Raw genomic sequence first — 19,651 nt, forward strand, 5'->3', positions numbered from 1 at the left:
CCATTCTGTCTGTGTGATCAGCTCATTTTCTCTCAGCTGGACCCTCAAGAGAGTGAGAACAGAGAGCCAGTCAGTTTGGATGGCAGACAACATGCTCATTGAGGAAAGGCCTGATCTCTGCCGTCGTCAGTAGCACACACACACACGCGCACACACACACACACACACACACACACACACACTAGCATCAGTAAATCACGCTATTGAAGACTGAGTTGGAGGTTGATATTCTTTTCAGGAGAGGAAACTACAGTTAAAATGTCCCTGGCCAGTTGGCTGTGTGAATCTCTCAGATGCCTAAAAGTGCTCCTGACTTTTGCTGTGATGGATGTTTGAAACCACTCACCATCAAATAAACATGAACTTTGGCTATTTGGTGTTAGCCAGATGTGAAGTACTTCTATAATGGAATTAAATAGTGTGAGCCTTAAACTTTTAATTAACAACAAAAAAACTGAGCAACCTCTTAACATATTTGTACTCTGGCCAGTCGGCAAGTAAAGGTTTTAAAGTGGGCAGGGATTGAACATTAATTGTGTGAAAATGCAGAATTGTAAAGCTCACAGATGTTTTGAGCCGGCAGGACCAATTCACACTCGAGCTTCATCTGCTCCCTATTTTCACAGACGCACACTCGGTTCTGTCAGTTGGCATCCCTTGCATACAAACTCCAGGTAAAGTAGCCTAAAATGGATTGTTTCAGTGACATCATGCAACTTCCTAACGTGGTTTATCAGCTTTATTCATTTTCTTTGAAAGACCTAGCTTGCAGAGTAATCACAGCTTGCATTTGTTTCATGCTTGCACATTAGTTTTGTCATTGATAAACTTTCACCTTTAAAAAATGACGCTAATATAAAGACTGAAATAACCTCAGCATAACACACTTCTGTGTCTGTGTCGCACACACACACACGCATGTGGCGCTGATTCATTATCACTTTAGCCAGGATAACATCCATAGACTCATTTCTGTGACTCACTGATTACTTATTACATTGATTCTCTCTCTCCTCCCTAATTCTTCTCTTACACACTAAATTAAGCATTCACACATCAGCTCAGATATTAATTAACACACATTTGGAGTGCCATGCTGGGCCTCTCACACCAGAGTGACTTCCACAGGCAGACACAGGTACTGTTCAGTTCATAACTACTGTTGCGGCAGCAAAGAGGTTTTGATAGAGGGTCTTAGGAGTTTGACGTTTCAAAGAACTGGATCCAAATTCCCCACTGTAAATCTAAAGCAGCTTTCTGCTGATTAACATTCCATGTTGGGCTGGGTAGAGAGCAAAATCATGACGCAGAACAGGGTGAGTCAAACGAGGGGGAAAAAGCATGGGCAAGGGGGATGGTGGAAGTGTTACGATTAGGACCGGAGGTTCGCTCACTCTTTCAGTCAATCCTTTCCGTCTTTCTCCTACTCTCTCTTTCAAAGTTAATCCTTGGATTGAGTTTCACATAGAGTGGAAAAGGCTAAGGAAAGGAAAGGCAAACCACTTTCTGGGCAGCCGCACAGACAAGTGTGTCGTACAGTATGTTTGCGTCTCTGCGTGCTACAAGGTGCGGTTTATACTTGCATCAACTAGACAGTGGTAGAATAAGAGTTCAGGTCATCTCTGAAGTTAATAATTTTACCACAACTTAAAAATACTCCATTATGAGTAAAAGTCAAACATGCAAAAATATACTTATATTATTGTAACATTTTAATGTTGAAGCTGATCAAGTGGCGCTCACTGCTTTATACACTGTTGGTTAGTTCTATAACATATCATGTTTTCTATGTACCTCAAAATTGAACTTTGAGTAAATGCACTACATAACTTTCCATTAGTGGCCACAGATATCTTAGTTTAAGTGAGTAAAACCTGCACAGTCAGCGCTATAAACAAGAGAGGCTACATTTACTTCAAGACAGAATACTCTTTGCAGAGCACTGTAGCATTAACCCTCTTACTGCCATCATGCTCCAATAAAGACTGCATTAAGAAAGAACAACCACCCCCACTACATCCCATTATAACCTGCCATGGATAAGATAAACAGAGAGGATGAGTATGCATGATTTCATGGGCATCGCAACTCAGCAGCATTTTACAGCAGCGGGCAGTGAACAGAAAAGAGCTTTGTTCAAAAGGCCCGAAGCTCTTTTGTCTGCAGTGATGAGGAGGGTTGGTCCATTTACAGCTGCCTGACTCTACTATTGTCCATGCCATTGTTGACAACAACTGCCCTCACTGTGAAAGACAGAAGAGAGGTGAGAGTTCGATGCTGGGATGCGCCTCGGTCGTAACATCGGCCGGTTAGAGTGGGCAGAGCACCTCACGCAATTAGTCAGGAAATCAATGTCACTGTTGGAACATGTGTGAGAGCGACATATACTGGCAATAAATCAATGGACCACCCAACCTCAGACACACACGGTGACATTCTGATTAATGCGTCCAGTGTAGACACACACATTTTAGCACAGGATTAAATCACGGTATGCACCAGGCATCAAAATCACAAATCATGTGTCTATGTGTCAGTCGTGCAGATGACAGCCGAGCACAGATAGCAGCTCTACATATTGTGTGTGTGTGTGTGTGCGTTTGTGTGACCTGGGTGTGTTAGGGACCTGCTGGGCGTGTCGGGACGTCCACCTCTTTAGCAGGAGGCAGTAAACCACCTTTAGCCAGAGCAGGCACCTCATTCAACCGGCTGTATGACCCATCTGACACCCAAATGGGGTTTACAGCTCACCCCTGACCCAGCACACACCCCTCTCACACACACACACACACACACACACACACACACACACACACACACACACACACACACACACACACACACACACACACACTGAACATATAGGGAGTGTCCACACCTCGAAAAGGAGCCTGCTAAAAAGGTCCATCGTCTTAGTTTGACCCGCAAATCTTCACACCCACAAAACACTTATTCACACAAAGTCCTACAGTCACATTTATGCAAGCCTCCCACGAGCTGACAAGTGCTCACATGGGGGTCAGCGCTATGGGACATACTAAAAGTTGAACAAAGCCTCATTGTGTCCACGTCATCGTTACACAAGTGAACACACACACATGCTTAGACACCTGCAGTGCAAGTGATCTGGGCCGGGGGGGTCGGGACCTCCCCAATGCATCACGAGGCAGATATAAAGGGGTTATCATACCTTAAATAATAAGGGGTCTAAATTATCTCTTTCTTTCTTTGTACTAAATTCTTTTACCTCTTCTCTCTTTTCCTTGTCTCAAGGTAAAACTGATACATTTTGAGAATAGTGAATCACTCTGTTCACTCTGTTTAACCGCTCAAAACTCAAAAAGTCACAGTGGACATTGCCTCATTTTAACCACTATGGTATATGCTACACAGACACATGCACTCCCAGTGACGGATGTTCGACTGAGGGTTACGGAGCAATCTATGTTGTCTTTCAGTGCTCCGACTGATAAAATGATCACTCTTTCCTCTTCCGATGGAAAGTTCTTGTGTTCTTCTCTGAACTCTTTTGCACACTGTGTGCTAGAGAGGGAGACAACTAGCAATATAAAGAATGGGTTAAAAAAAAAAATAGTAAACAAAGGGAACGCTTGAAACAACTAAACCATTATCCATCACCCTGGGTCATCACTACTGTAGTCTTGTCTTTCAAACACAAAGCAAACAGTGTCATGACTCCAATACAAACAACTCACATATAGTGTTTGCTGCTTCTTCTCCGCAGGGGGCACCTGCTCACACATTCCTCTGCCCGGGCACGGCAGCAACACAAATAAATTAGTGGGAGGTGAGCGCATGTGTGTGTGCATATGTGCGAGAGGTGGCGTTTGTTGCCGTGTGTGTTCCCAGCTGTTGCCTGTGCAGGTGCAACGGAAAAGCTTGACTCAGTGTTAGTCATTGAAATACTTTATAAGGTCATCTCAAACAACTTCAGACATGTTTAATCGCCGCAGTCTGTTTTAATGTGTCTGTCTGTGCCTCTCAATGTGTGTGTTTACGTATGGGTGTGTTTGTGTCTGTGTGTTATGTAGGTCACCAGAGGCTACTGATTCAGGGGTCTCTGTAGACCACCCAGTGATGGCCTACTCTCGCAGCAGCAGATGGAGGTGACGAGGAAATATATCATGAGAGAGAGAGAGAGAGAGAGAGAGAGAGAGAGAGAGAGAGAGAGAGAGAGTTGTCTTTTTCAATCCTCTCCATATTTCTTCAAACTATTAAACCACAGCACTTTAACAAACAGAGCACTTTAAGAAGTACGAGCAATACCGAAGTCAAAGTCCGATGGCTTTTAAGTGCTTAGGAAGCTGCAGTTCTCACGAGTGTGCATGTGTGTGACTTAATGCATTTCTTCCCGAGTATTGCAGAAGACCCGGTCAATTCACTTCAACTGATGTTCCCACAACCCTTCCCAAACCACAATGGCTAAATAATAGCAGACAGACTTTAAACCGTTCCTAACGCACAAACACACAGAAACTCACACCCTGGCAAACTCACGTATGACATTTAGACTGGCCACATTGTATATTATTAACTACGCCCTTCGCAGAAATTAATAAAACCTAGCTTGGCAGGAAACAATCGATAAATCATCAGACCCACACACGCACGCACGCGCACGCGCACGCACACACACACACACACACACACACACACACACACACTCATTGAGTGAAACTGCTACAATGTGAACAAAATCAGGGAATGGGAGAAAGTTTCCAGATCGTTGTACGGTCGACCCACTCAGACTTGTAATATGTGCTGAGTGTCAGGGTTTAACCTCCACGGGTATTGTTAGTAAATCATGACGAGTGCGAGGTGCTAGCCACATCCTGACCACACACACTAAAACACACAAACCCCTCTACCCTTCCCAGAGAGACCAGACTGCCCAGCAGAGACCCTTTCAAGGAGTGCTGTGGGTGTGTGAGTGTTTTAGAGGAATGTTTGTGTGAACAAGTTGGGGGAGAGGACAATTCTCACACATGCTCACATAGCTCCTGTGCAAACAGCAGACTGAGTGACAAATCTGTGAGTGTGATGATGACGGCTGAGCATGTGTGCAGCCTGACGGTCTTCATCGACATCGCCCTCCTGCATTTGTTCCACGTCTGGCAGGTTTTCACTCGGCAAAATCTCTCTTTTCTGCCCAATCCTTCATTGTTTTTTAAATTCTTGCTCTGACTTTTCGTTCTTGTACTTCCTGTCTCATTCTAAGATAAACAACAGCCCCTGCTTTGCCCACTTGGGAAACCCCATCACCACAAATGGCTAGACAGACAGAAGGAGAGGCTCGCGGGATATTTAATTCAACTGCCAAGTGTTCAGAGTTGGGGTTTGAACTATCCAAAGCTTTAAGCTAGGAACACACACACACACACACACACACACACACACACACACACACACACACACACACACACACACACACACACACACATTGTTTCCCTACCCTGGGACAACTCCCATTCTCCAATTTCATCCTGTGAAGTCTCAGAAGGGCTTGCAAAAACTGCAGGGTGATAATTAGCTACATTTACCTTTTGCCTCTTGAGAGAAACATGGGAAGAAAATAAAAAAACGATAATGAAGATGGGAAGGAGCTGGGGAGAACATGTGTTAAGAAGCAATTCTTCATGAAGACAGTGGTGCTATTTAAAGAAGCAAATGGAAAAAAAGAAGAAGACCGCCACCAACCCTCCTCCCAACAATGTTGCTGTGCAAGTTTGTAAAATCGAGCTTCAGCCTCCTGGTGTGTGTGTGTGTATAATGATGCCTTCCCCAGCCGTTGTCTCTGAGCTACAGGTTCCCAGGAGCCTGACTCCAGAAGTCCTGTGCAGGAAGTCTCTGGCTGACCCTCGGCCAGAGGAGAACTGGCAGGGTGCACAGAGAGAAGGCCGCTGAGACAGGTGAAAGACAGGAAGAGAAGCGAAATAAGGAAAGACAAAATTTGGAGCACAGGAGAGGGAGGGGAGGCCAGTTTTTCCTCTGATTTGATTTTCAGACTGCAGTGACACGCAAACCGGACTTGCAGACATGCACACACTCATATGCGACAAAGATAGCCCAAACAGAAAGGCAGAGAGGGTTCGACAGAGTGCTGCATGCAGAAATGCACAAGCCAGAGCATGAATAGTGCTTGACCTCACAGTGCAGGCCAGCTAAACACTAACCTCACCACTCTCTGGCTACCAACACGAGTCGGTCACAAGGTAATTGCAGCCTTCAGAGCAGAAGTGCACTCGAGCCAAGAACCACAAGGCAGGTTCATCTCCTGCTCTGTTTTCTCTTCTTTTTTTGCCTCTGTGCTTGTCACTGTCCCTGACTTTGTTTCCACTCTGCTCTTCTCTCTGTCTTTAGCCAGGTAGATAGATCAGACTCACTTTCTGCACCTACAAGAGTCTTAATCTCCACATGTTTACACGTCTCTTCTGCTGGTAAAGTTGTTAACAGCGCAGTGTGCCACACCTTGTAAAATGATTGAAGTCAAATTGTTTTGAAATCAGAGCCCCTTTTTCTTCTCTATCCATCAGTAGTTAAGAATGCAGAGACATACAAACATCTGTATTTTATTCTGTCTCACATAAACAAGGTACATTGTAATTGGTTTCGTCGTGTTCCCTTCTGCAGGAGATGATGAAAGAAGAATGAAGAGAAGGAGGGAGGCGGGGGAGGAGAGAGAGAGATGGAGCTCTTGGGAGGTTTCCATTGGGTCAAGACAAGAAGAGGGGCCTCCGTGAAAGTGTGTCTCTCCCAGCATGGGGTTGGACATGATATCCATCCAGACATGATGAATGTCAGGAATCTCAGCAGCAGATATCATACAGACATCATAATGAGGTTAAGAAGCACTAGTTGTCACACCTGCATACAGAGGAAAAGCCCACCACATGCTGATAGTGTAAATCCTTTCCGTCTCTGTCTGCCTGTTTCCTACTTATCAGTCTGTGTCCTTATCTCAAGTGATTTCAGATTTTCTTTGAGAGTGTGTGCGTGCGAGTGCTGCTCTGTGTGTAATCTTTGTCTATTCAGACACCGAGATAGAGCTGCACAATGTTATCAGAGCCACAGAGACACAGCAAGGCATCTCCCCCCCTCACATGTGGGGTTGCCTCTCCTTAGGATCCTGTCTGCAGACCTTATGTCAAAGCAATGAAATAAAACAACTTTGTCGACATATGTGTATGAAACCACCTCTATGGGTAAAAGCTCCTTACACTCCAGCTGGGGCTCAGCTGACCGGCTGGGTGGGTGTTACAGTATTTATGACTTGCTGACCCTCAGCCCCCCCCCCCCCCCCCATTGCCCACTTTAAACTCCTGACACATCTGCCCACTTCAACCCCATCATGCAGACACACACGCCCCTTTTTAGCACCTGACTGGACTGCTGTAAGACTCCTTCTGGAGAGTTTTAACTAAAGACTAAGCATAGAATTGTCAGGAGTCTGCTTAATGGCAGAAAGGTGTGTTGACCTCTCCAGCTCCACGACTTCCTTCTTCTTGACCCCTGCCACAGTGGCTGGGTCTTGCATTATATATTTAACTACAGTCAGGCTGCCTTTGAGAGTGTCTTTATGGCCCCTTTTAACAGAAGCACCATAAGGCCAGGGCACTGACACACAGACACATATATATATATACAGTATGTGCACTGTATAGGCTCATACCTAATGTGAAACACATGGATAATAATGAGAATGCTTGTTCAATAGAGCCAAAATTAGTCACACTTGTGTCTACGGGCCACGCGGGTGGAACAAACGTCTAATATTAACATGTTTAATAATCCCATTGGGTTTACAAAGAGTTAAACAGAATCAGGTTTGATGAGTTGATGATCATGTTGGCACTTTTAGAGGCTGTTATTTTGCTCTTTGAGGTGGAGTAGAAGGGGAAGCATTGAGTTGTGCTCTGAGTCTGGCTTAAGCCCTGGTCTATTTAACTGCTGTCTGACTGACTTCCTCTGCAACCTCCGCTCCACAGCACAGACAGAGACACACTACCAGCACAAAGCCACACGCGAGATATTGATAGTCGAATTCATATTCACACATTATGCACTGAAAGGCACAAGGCACATGGCAGAATTAGGTTCAACCACTGACAAACAAAGAAAACAGTGGGCACCCATCTTATGTAGATGAGCATCATCTTCACACCGACTTTGACTGTTTGACACAAGTTGAACCAACGGAAATTCCACCCTCAAACAAGGCATCCTTTCATCAGTGTGAAATTCCACCACACGCCGCCCTATTCCCTCTTCTATCTTCTCCCTCCATCCCTCCAATGCTCAATAGGCAGATTATCTCAATGTTGGAGAGGAAACTTGGCCACCACTGCTAGAGTGCATTATGTCCATTCTGTCTGTGACCCTGCAGTGGCACACAGATGGCCAACACACCACAGATAGACAGAGACGGAGACAGAGAGGGAGGCCGACACAGAAAGACACAGCAGCTCAATAGACAGAGCCTGCTAATTCACCGAAAACATTCAGATGCAAAGTTCAACACATACTCACATGGACATGTGCCCACACACATGCACGCAGTTATATACATGTGTAACCCACAATAGTGGGAACATGCCCAAAAGAGACACATCCTGTACAGACACACAGCAACACAAACAAAGTGTCAGGTTGGTTTTTTCATATCGCAGCAGCCTTATGTGTGGGCAGTCAAGCCGTACACGTTTTCCTCGCCACACAAACACAACATAGACTCAAACCCAAACATGCTCCTCAGCATTTTCAAAGGAAACACATAGACATGGTGATTATGTGTAATAAGGATCCTCTTACAGGCCAACCCAATGATGAAGCGTCCCCCAAACATTATCGAAACCTTTATGTTTATGCAACTCTGAAATGAAATGATCTCCCTTTCACCAATTATGTGTTTTGTTCACCTTCCTAAAAATACACATCTTCTGTTGGTTACCAATGAGATCTAAATTATTTATATTGATTCCAGGAAGAAGTCCACATGTGGTGCATGTGCTGTGCAGATCTTATCAACAGAAAGAGACTAAAGGCTATGGCCAAGGGTGTCCTGTCTTGACAGAGTCTGTTTTCCTGTGCCCACATGTGTTCTCCACATGGCCCTACTCTAAATGTGCCCCTTCCCTCCACTAACCGCGAGGGAATTCCAGGGAGCCTTACTGTACATGGTTTTCAGCTAAATATGCTGTGCGAGCCGCTGTGGCTTTTTTTTTTTTTTTTTTAAATCACCACGTTTATCTGGCTGACCTTGACCCAACAGGTGACTGGTTGCAGATGGAAAAGCAAAGGTTTTGTAAAATAAAATGTAAATGTAGCCTGTGTTTCACTGCAGAGAGTAAAAAAGAGGCCAGGGTTAGGGTCAGAGCCCGAGACTGCGATCAATGTGGATTCAGAACAACCTCAAACAACAATAAAAAGACATGGATACAAAGTAGAGAGTCAACAGGAATGTTTTGTATGGTGTAGAATGAAAGCATAACAGGAGAAACTCTCAGACTGAAAAATCTAGATTACTTAAAAACCCAACGAGGTTTGGTTATCAGCACAACTCAGGGGGGAGGGGCGACGCATCTTGTGATGTGGGCAAAAGGGATTTAAACAGGCCGCTGAGCTTTGATGTTTACGTCTGTGCTGTTGCTGACAAAGCTGTAGGCTCGATGCGCAAACAAACACATTCCAGTGTCTGACGGAGAGAGACGAGACAGCTGAGAGAGGGGAGGGTGGTGAGAGAGCGAGAGAGAAGGAGTATTAGCCCGTTTCATGGTTGCAATAAAAACTTATGGAGACATGCTGCATCTATTCCTGTCACTGGAAGGTCGATGGACTTTTCAAGAAAAGTAAGAAAGAGCAAACCCCTCCCGTCCTTGTGCTTTCATTCCGAATAGAGCCGCATCAAACATGACGAGGGACCCACAGTCTCCACTCTGTGAATGGATGCCTGTGTTTACTGTCACTCTGTCTGTCCTCTATCAACTCTGCTGATGGAAGAGGGAAAATCCAGGCCAACACACACACACACACACACACACACACACACACACACACACACACAGTCCCTTTCAAAAGCACGGTTACCATCAGTGTCAGAGGAGAGAGACAGAGATGGGAGAGACAGCGAGACATTAAAAGCAAAAGCACAAAGAAAAAATGTCAAAGGCAGTGGTGGCCTACTTATGGCTGAAGGGCAACATATCACACATAAAGACACACACACATGATGGTCACTTTGCCCGCTGAAGCTGGCACACTCACCAACAAGCTTGTCATAGAAGCTGCTGTTGCTTCTCCATTCACCTTATTGTACTCTTGTACTTATTCTCTCTCTCTCTCTCTCTCTCTCTCTCTCTCTCTCTCTCTCTCTCTCTCTCTCTCTCTCTCTCTCTCTCTCTCTCTCTCTCCTAATTCTCCTTCTGGAAAATTGGCTGGCTGTTTGGGGTGTTGGCGAAACTGTTTGCAAACATTATACAAGCTGTGCTCAACCTATAGAAGATGGTCTGTGAGGCTGGTAGGATGCAGAGATATATGAAGCAGTGCAGATATTCCTACTGATGTGTTTACACTTAAAGGGCGTTTGGCTCTAAAACTGGAAGGCACTCAACAGTGAAGAAGCAGGATTGAAAGTCCTGAACAGAGTGTCTTTGTCCACTGAAAAATGTTTGCTTACTCCACCCTCTGCACACTCACAACCCTAGTAGTAATGCAAGTCAGAAGGAAGAGGCTCTTCTTCTTTTTGAGTGTTTGCGTATGTGTGTGTGTGCGCAGGGGGCGGTATCAGGGTGCAGAGGTGTTTTCCTACCCGTGGAGTTGTTTCGCTTCCGTTTGTCTTGCATGTCACTTATAGTAGCGACAGTAAGATAAATAATCAAAATGCCTTCAAGTCTACTTGTGTGTACACTAGTGTGAGTGTGTGACAGATATCTGTCCGTACATAAGCGTGAAAAGACGAAAGGTGACCAGAGGAGGAGAGAGTCCTGTGTGCAACAGTGTGTCTACACACCGGTGTGTTTGCTTTTCCAGTGTGATATACGTGAGCTTCGCCATTCAGGCTCCACACACTGATGCTCAGACTCCGCTGGACAAAGAGGTCACTGACAGCGTCACAAAAAGCTCCCTCTCTCTGCCCGTTTACAAAAACAACAGTTTAGACATGAAAGCAAAAAAAAAGGGAAAAGAAAAACATCACTTTCCTAGCTTGGCTGAACAACATCCAAAAGAAGCCGTGTCCTTTTTATTTTCAGTGCCGGCTGACGGAAGTGCACACACATGCATGCACATGCACACACACACACACACACACACACACACACACACACACACACACACACACAATCTATCTTTTCCTCAGCTGCTTGGCTTTGGCCAACCTGGCTATATAGATCGCAATCAGAGAAGATGTGTGGGATTGCAGCTTCATCTCTCCATCAAACGCTCTATCTCTCCATGGCTCCATCGGTGTGCCTCCGACAGATTTCACCAGAGAACACAGCGAGGGGTTATTATCTCCAATCCCTGGTCAGACAAATCTGTTTCCACTTAAAGTACACACTCCATGCTCTCTCTGCTCACTTCCTCCTCCAGTATGCCCATCTGATCTGCTCGTGTGTAATTAAATATTACAACCAAATCACCAACAAAATGGTTCTGTATCGACTACAGTGACCGGCTGCAATTTTGTTGGAGCACACAGGCAGAGAGGCTGATGCATGTCAGCTAATGCCTATTAGCAATTAGAAATGTGATGGTTGGCATTGATTTTTCAAGGGAAGAGGAGGAGGAAAACTGATGATTTGTGGTTTGACAGACACTCAGAGACTTTACTCTTTGTGAGCTCTGTACAAATGTTTAAAAGCAAGGCGGAACAGATCTGCATGGCCACAGAAACAACCAAATTATAAAACTGAAATGGAGTACTGTGTGTCTTTTTCTTTGCAAAGGGGCTGTGCTCGACCAAAAGAAACTCGTACGATTTTGACGACTGATCAGTAAGAAGATTTAACTGACAAATATATAAAACAAAGAATCACAGAAGCATCACTTTAAATATTGTGTTTACCAGAGATGTGCACAGAAGTTTCTTCAAGTCATTAAAAAAAAAAGACATTTAATACAACTAATTGACTAAAGAAATCTTAGTTGACGAAGATGAAAGCGACTGATTAGTTGACTAACAGGGTGCAGCCCTACTTTGCAAACCATATGCTGTAACACTTAATTAAACCATTTCTGTCCTAAATAACTGAGTGAGAGGCTGGTGTGGCTGTAAGATGGATAGTCTTTTAGTAGCAATGACAGATTTCTTACCGGCTGACTGCACTTGGTTTATGTCTAGGGTGGGTACAATAACTACTGTAACATAGTAGCTTACTACACACGTCTTTTCTGCATTTCCAGTCATAATTACGGTATATTTTGTATTGAGCAAAAACACTTTGTCTGGTCAAATACATTTTCACATGAATTTTCTTCATGTAAATCATGGAGTGTTTTTTATTACTTTCACTTCAGCAAATTTATATCTGCCTCAGGACATTTTACACAGGTCTTTGGTGCTATTTTCACTGCAATTTGATGTAAAGGTCAGACAGACCGGAGCTTCCCTAGCAGCAGATCAGTCAGGAGAAAAGAAATATGAGCTGCAGGAGCTAAATGTTATGTGAAGAAAAGCCTTGATATTTCTCAATACGTTTGCCCTGATCCTCACCTCCTCACTCTGTCTAAGCAGTTAGGTTAGACAGCATTTTCTCTTGCACCTCAACATCAGTCTCACACATTAAACCCAATGTTGAATCATGATCTGTAACTCTGGTAACTTGTGGCAACCAAGGCCAACATGACCCAAGGAGGCATACGCACTGATTGGCCTGTGCAGTCACAAGCAAAGTTGGCTCTTCAGCTATATTTTCATATTTCAGTTTGATAATGACTGCGCCAGACTCCCAACACAGGTGCATGTGGCAGTGCTGTCCCTAAGCCAGACTTCACACCGAGATGATGTGTTGCACAGTGGTTCCTTTCAACAAAACCATTGCACGCGTCCAGGCAATGCTGCCTGGTCCAAAATTCCAGCCATCTTTTCCAGCCAGTCCCTCCTGCTTCCCTCATTAGGTACTCCTGCTGCAACCCCAAACCAACGTGCAGGACAGATTCCCTGCAGAACCACACAGCCAGGACTCTGTGGTACCGCATGTGACACACTGGCTGCACATTTTTCCAATTCAAACAAGCCAAAGAGGCTCAACACCAATCTTGTTCTGTCTGGATAGACTCAAGCGCTACTCTCCAAGGATGTGATTAGAAAGAATAAATCAGGACGCAAAGGCACAGACGTTTTCAAGTCTGCGGTCACTATTTCTGTGTCTCTGTTTGTGTCCATTGCCATTTTTCTGTCATCCTCGTCTTTCTTTGCTTCCTCCCTATCAGTGCTTTACTGTAAACAGTGTTAAGAAACATGACTCATGCTGCTGTAATGTAAAAGGAGGAGCATGGCTTGAGATCAAAATAATGACTGTGAAGTTTCAAGAAAGAAAGAGGAGCGAGTAAAGGCGGGCTACACCCAGGGGAGTAAGCCTTCTGTGTTATTTGACTTTTACTGTTATTCATTTTACAAACTAAATGACCTGTGTCAAAGGATGTGGAGTCAATGTAAGCTTCCTGAATCAATGCCATTTGGTTTTGTAATAGCTTGACAAATCTTTTGCGGTGTCATATCTGCAAAAGCATTACTCACGGTTCTCCAAGAATAGTCTAGACCCACACAAGTACATTCAAGCGCCCACAGATGAGCACATTGAAACACATGTGCACACCAGCACTCTAATGGGTCACTGTTTTTACAGCTGGGACCAGACAAGAAGCCTGCGCAAACACTGACATGGATCATCAGTGTGTGTGTGTGTAGCCGCCTGAGGTGGTAGCCGCACAAAAAACACTCTCACACACACAAACAGAAATTGTAGTGATTTGTGACGGATTAACCCTTATTACATTAAAGCTATATTACTTATGGTTTTAACTCTATACACGCTCTGACCTTCTAATGGCGCTCACATGGTTAACCTAAATTCATCCCTACAGTTATTCAGGCCAAACACAGGCTTGAAGTTAATGCCTGCACATTTTGCAACACGCCTATCGGATGAACATAAGTCTATCTCACCATAATATTAATGTCTTGATATGTTTTCCAAAACTCTATTTGATCCGGTTCCAGATTTGTGGAGCAGGGAGTGTATTTTCAGAGTGCTGGTTTCCCCATCTGTGTGACCACAGTGCTGGGCTGCTCTCCCTGCATCTTTCTGCCCACTGTTCCCACGCCTCTTTCTGGGCTAAATACATATTTAGGGAAATACTGAGCAGCAAATCATATGTCCTGCTCCCTCAATGCAGCCCTATTTTTTACTACTTTTATAGAGCTGGAGCAGAGAAGCTGAACTTTGCTTTATTTTTAGTGCTGGACCAAATCAAAGTTTATTCATCCAGGTACATTTTGCTGAGCATGAATGCTCTCTTTCACATAGTCACTGCTTCCGATTCATACAGTAGTACAGATTCAAGCCACAAGCACTTTCCAACCACAATCTTCCACAATGCCGTTGGGAGTTAGCACTGTTGATAAAGGTCATGTCACTAGTTTGCACACCTTAATATATTCAATTACTGCATAAACAGCTTTTTACAAAAACACTCTGAGAACATTGGAAAGTGTCACAAAAACTCAAAATATGGCTTCACTTGGAAAACTGATACGTCAGCCAGACCAGAGTTGAACAGACACATGCGTCCCAGTAATAAAGACCAATCACTTCAGAGCCACTTTCACTGTCCATTAGTAAAGCTACTACTCTGCACTTTCAAATGCCCCACAGCACTATCAATACAAATTATACCAGGAAGCTTGTGCTATTTCCTTGTGAGGAGAAATGAATGACAAATGGATTTGTCTGTATAGCGGCATTGTGTAGTGAGTTCAACCAGAGATGTGGAGCCATTTGAACCCATGCAAAGAAGACTAAATGGGTTTTCATGGTGTGTGTATGTATGTGTGTGTGTGTGTGTGTGTGTGTGTGTGTGTGTGTGTGTGTGTGTGTGTGTGTGTGTGTACGTACACGAGAATGTGCTCGTGCAAGTGTGTGCATGAGTAATGAATAAGATCCTGGTACATCACAACCGGGTTCCTCTAATGCACTCCCTGTGGACCAGAAGAAATAAACAGATAAAGATGAAGTGGATGTGAACGCAATAGCAAAGAAAAAAAAGAGAGAGAGAGAGAGAGAGAGAGGCAAAAGCGAGAGTGAGCAAGAGAGGGCAAGAGGAGGGGAGGGAGGGAGTTTTCAGAACTGTTATTGGAGCCGAAGAAGTCATTTGGACTTAAAGAGTTCCAGATGTGGGCCAGCCCCTGAGAAAGAGAAAGAGTCGGAGAGAAATCAAGAAGGAGGAGGATTTATCAGACTGTATCCTTCCACATGATCAGTAGTCTACCCTCCCGTCCAGAGACCATCTGGTTTGAGAGCGGAATAAGCAGATCTTTGCTTTTGTTTACACTGATGGCTGTGGTGGCTGGTGGGGGGGGGGGGGGGGGGGGCAGCGGAAAGTAAGGTTTAGGGTGTGGGGTGTCAGGTGGTAGGGTGGTATGGGGGTATGGGTATGTGGCTTGCACAGCCCGCTCTTTGGCCTATAAAAAGCTAGGGTGGTCAGAATAAGGGTCTGTTGTTATTACACGCACACACACACGCACACACACACACACACACACACACACACACACACACACACACACACACACACACACACACACACACTCTTTCAAAACCAATGACTGAACTCACCAAAATAGGACCCGACCAAAAGACATCCAGTGAAATACTGGAACAAAAGCTGCTCTTTAACTTATTTTGCAATGAAATAGCTCTAACTCAAGCATATGGCCATATATTGGGCAAGTTCAATGCACTGCACTCTATTGCTTTTAACACTTGCAGGCTTACATGGAGTGCACATTGGGAAGAAACCATGGAAGCTGCACATTATATGAAACGTAAGGGATCAGTGCATGCGTGTGTGCATGCAGGCTACTTTGTTTTAGATGCTGAACTGATCAGACCTTTAGGAAGTTGCCATTAACCCCTTCTTCACATACATGCCAATGCTTGCACAGAAAGGTGCTTCTGCATGATAACGTCTTAACTTTTATCAACAGTGAGCCTTGCAGCCCTGTCATAATAGCTAGCTCTCTCTCTCTCTCTCTCTCTGTTATGCATGTGTGTATGGACATGGATGCGTATGCCCAGCTTCCACAGCATTTGTTTTCACTCCCTCTGTGTTGGGCTAAGCTGCACGATCACACAACAAAAGGCCATTGTGCTGTAGTGAAGAGCTCTGCTTCGGGGAGCTGGTAGTGGGCCACAAACAAAGGCTGGTTACAATGTCCCAACACAAGCTCATGAATCAACTCAACGCTGGGCTGCCAAAAGCAGCCACGGAAAGAGCGCTATGAGTCTACTGGGGTTTGACAAAGAGGGGAGGTAGACAGAGTTTGATAGAAGAGGGATGTGAGGGTGGAGGAAACAACTGGACAGGGAGCAGGATGCACAGCTGGAGCTGGAAGAGAGAGGAGGGAGAGACGGAAGATATGTGGAGATGGTGGTGGGTGAATGGGATTTGTCCAACGGGAGGAGAGCGGGGATGAGGAAATGGAAGAAGGGGAGGATTTGAAAGGAGTGCAGCCAACACAGCAGGAGGATGAGAGGTGAAGTCCGCCTCAACAGAGAGCTGTGTCAACATACAAGCCTCCTGCCTGTGCAAAGGCTCTCTGCACACCACATTGCAACCTTAGAACAAGAGTGGCACGCGAGGACTCAATCTTGTAACTGGTCGATTGAAGTCTGCAAAATTTAAAGTTGGCCGTTCAACAAAACAAAAATCCAGCAGTCCATTTCTCCTGGTATGACCCTGGTCAGCAACTAAATACCTTCTTTGTTTGTATCTGATGCCTCTGTTCAATGTTTTCCTATTCTGACAAGTCAAATTAGCAACGAGTCCGTCAAACACTCACGCACAAAGAGCTGCTATTGTATCCAGCAGCAGGCCACATTTCACCTTTTCCACACTGTGAGGGAGTGGAAAGTAATGACGGGCACTCTGGAAGGAGAGTGTGTGACAGAAAATAAAATAAAAGTTTGGGGTGTGTTTTGACATCCATCACCACACAGCAAAACATACACTGAATGCTGCCATTTGAATCAATTAACCCACAGAACAACTGATCATTATGTTGGTTTAAGTGCACTGAAAGAAAACTTGAAATATATTTACCATTGGCGTTCTTCCCACAGATCAGGTGCTCATAGTGCTGCAGGACTCCCCACAGTTCCGCGTCATTGTTCACCACCCCCTCGAGGGCCTCTGCGCTCACTGGGGCGCCCCATGACCCCGAATCTGGCCCCGAATGACCTCTCTCGGCCATCAGCACCCGGGCTCCTATCTCCTCCACCAGGGCTTCCATGCACGCGGTCAGGCATATAGCGGCGTACTCGTGGATGCGCACGGAGATGCGCGTGTCCACCATCCAGCGGAAGAAGCGTCCCACGGAGAAGGAGAGGCCGCAGCGGGCGGACTTGCCCTTCCTCAGCAGCTCCCCGGCGCTCATGCTGTACATGGAGATTGCCTTGACCGTAGCGGAGACGCAGTGGTCAGCCAGGGCCCAGCTGAGCACCAGCCGCATGGCACTCTGCACCTCGAAGCGCGTGCAGCGGCAGTGCATGACGCTGAGCCGCTGAGCCTCCCGGGAGATGCGGATGAGGGCCCTGCGGAGGAGAGCGGACAGCCGCCTCACGGCCTCCGGAGAGAACACAGGTGTAGGCGCCCCCCCTTTAGCGCTCCCACTCCCGGCCACTTTGCGAAGCATCTTGGCCACGTCCTCTTCCATCCAGGGGAACTCTTCCAACTCGGGTAAGCGGGGGCATTTGGAGAAGATGTCCTCCGGGTCTTCTGGGAGGACAGTGTTTACCGTGTCCCAGCTGTTGTTCCTGCTGTTCATGGAGCCGGAGTAGTACCACCAGTTGCCCCGGTGAGGGGCCGTCATGAAGGCCTGGGAGTTGGACTTGGAGGAGGACAGGCTGAGGGATTTGCAGGAGTCCCCCGCCCCATAGCCGGAGTCCAGCGTCAGGTCCTCCAGGGTTTTCATGTGGACGTTGAACAAACCGGCCATTATTGTGAAACTCTTTCTGCAGTGAGTGTTTTTGGAGGAGCGTAAAACCGTGTCAACTGTCTACCTGAAGTCAACCAAGCAGCAGTCGAAACTCCCCGCGGAGCTGGACGAACTGGTTACGCAGCAGCACACTTGCCAGACATGCTGCTAAACGGAGTTCAGTGCAGGGCAGCGGAACAACACAATTACACGCGCAGATAAAAATCCTTCGAGCAAACGTGTTGTTAAAAAAAAACACCCTATATTGTCGTTAACAAACGAGACTGCCGAGGAAATTAAAGTCGCACCCGTCTCACCTTTCCCCGGACAGCGCAGGGATTTAAACTTTCCTCCGGGATCCACAGTCTGTTAAAACACGACGAAGTGCCTCCTCGCTCTCTGAGTACAGCCAGACCCGAGCTCGTGTGTTACAACATGTCACCTTTTAGCCGTTCAACAGACATAAAAGCTGGTTCGTTTCTGTGGTTATCCGTGAAAAAGTCCGAGACTACCTCATCGCTCTCCCGTCCCAGTGCTCGGTCAGGAACAGCCTGTCGGAGACGCTCAGTTACAGATGTGCGTGAGGAGGGACCGTTGATGAGTGACAACACGGAAGCAAGCTCAAGCACCAATCAGGAGAGGGCCGACTTTTGCGGGCAGCCAATCAGGACCCGATCCAAATGTTTCCTGAATTTAAGAGAACAAGTAAACTTTGTTTTGCGTCAGACGAGCATCAAACAAATTCCTCTTATCATGTGTGACCCAGATATGTCTGTAGGCTATTTGCTTTCTTGCTCGAGGAACATTTATACACATTCACACAAATCCGTGTAATAGCTTCAACTGTTTTACACGTGTGTTCACAGTCTTTGTTATTATTACAAATGTATAACTAATTATACTACAAATAAATATAGTAAAGTATAATATAATGAACAGCTTTGATTTATCCATGACAGATTAAATCCTTGGCTAGATGTTCCCCATTAGTTATTATGTGGCTGGGTCTTACCTGGAACTAAACACACGCAAGCACACAAAGCAGACTTTAGTTATCTCCTCATGTTGACTCTGGGGGACTTGGCTTGCTGCCTGCACATTGGCTAATCCCTCACCTGCAGTCTGAAACAGAAATCGAATCTGTAAAGCCCGTGGTAATAACGTAAGAGGTGGAGTCGTGTTTACATTGATTAGGCTCAGGGTTTTCACTGAAAATGCACTTTAAAAGCTTATTTGGGATTGTAAAGAAGACAGATGTGTTGTAATAGCTTAAATAAATACATGTAATTTAGCTCTTTTTTTTTTTTAAGAGTTTCAACTAAGAAAATGTGTTGTGGCTCATATGATTTGTACCCAGTCCACTACTTTGTGCTCATTCAGTACCAATTTAGCAGAGGTAATGACGAAAAATGTCGGGTATTCGCTTTTAAAAACAAA

The 19,651-nt window shown here is 45.4% G+C and overlaps 1 protein-coding gene across 1 annotated transcript in view; it reads right to left on the reverse strand.

The window, feature by feature from the left end:
* abtb2b (ankyrin repeat and BTB (POZ) domain containing 2b) overlaps window positions 1-18,753 on the reverse strand; it is a 44,107-nt gene extending 25,354 nt beyond the window's left edge. The window contains exon 1 of the mRNA XM_068723382.1: window positions 17,341-18,753. Coding sequence (XP_068579483.1) covers window positions 17,341-18,235 — 895 coding nt within the window. The 5' untranslated portion in view covers window positions 18,236-18,753. The remainder of the gene's footprint in view (window positions 1-17,340) is intronic.
* Between the last annotated feature and the right edge of the window lie 898 nt (window positions 18,754-19,651).

The sequence above is a fragment of the Cebidichthys violaceus genome, unplaced genomic scaffold, assembly GCF_023349555.1.
Source record: "Cebidichthys violaceus isolate CVI_PGR_0920_01 unplaced genomic scaffold, fCebVio1.0.p SCAF_3, whole genome shotgun sequence".
Lineage (NCBI taxonomy): Eukaryota > Metazoa > Chordata > Actinopteri > Perciformes > Stichaeidae > Cebidichthys > Cebidichthys violaceus.